Source organism: Nematolebias whitei, chromosome 6 (genome assembly GCF_014905685.2).
Source record: "Nematolebias whitei isolate Nwh7 chromosome 6, NemWhi1, whole genome shotgun sequence".
NCBI classification, from domain to species: domain Eukaryota; kingdom Metazoa; phylum Chordata; class Actinopteri; order Cyprinodontiformes; family Rivulidae; genus Nematolebias; species Nematolebias whitei.
This window is the reverse complement of record NC_056503.1, coordinates 49,365,004-49,365,361: the sequence shown is the minus strand read 5'-3', so window position 1 is coordinate 49,365,361 and position 358 is coordinate 49,365,004. Positions and strand designations below refer to the sequence as shown.

The 358-nt window shown below is 51.4% G+C and overlaps 1 protein-coding gene across 1 annotated transcript in view; it reads right to left on the bottom strand.

Moving 5' to 3' along the window:
• The window catches only part of LOC119410819 (sodium/potassium-transporting ATPase subunit beta-3), a gene marked incomplete in the record, with an annotated part of 19,564 nt that overhangs the window by 18,822 nt on the left and 384 nt on the right, over window positions 1-358 (bottom strand). The window contains 1 exon segment of the mRNA XM_037677741.1: window positions 243-358. This exon segment is cut by the window's right edge and continues 384 nt beyond it. Coding sequence (XP_037533669.1) covers window positions 243-358 — 116 coding nt within the window.

Genomic DNA, 358 nt, shown 5'->3' with positions numbered 1-358 from the left:
TAATAATAATAATAATAATAATAATAATAATAATAATAATAATAATACAGGCCGATTCAGATCGGTTCGGTTCGGTTCGGGCCTCTCTAAATCCTCCCAGCAGAGGAAACCTTTCAGCGCTCGGACCGTGCCGGGCCGAACCGGTCCATGTCTGCCTGGGAGATTTTCACTCAGAACCGAGCCGGACCAGGTCTGACCGGGTGGTTTTCAGTCGGAACCGTTAATGGATCAGGCCGTCCTACCCCAGCTGCTGGCGGTTCGGCCCAGGACCTCTCCGGTCCTCGGGTTGTAGAAGAAATCCCGCCAGGATCCCTTCTTGTCCTCCTTCTTGTCCTTCTTGTCCTCCTTCTTGTCCTTC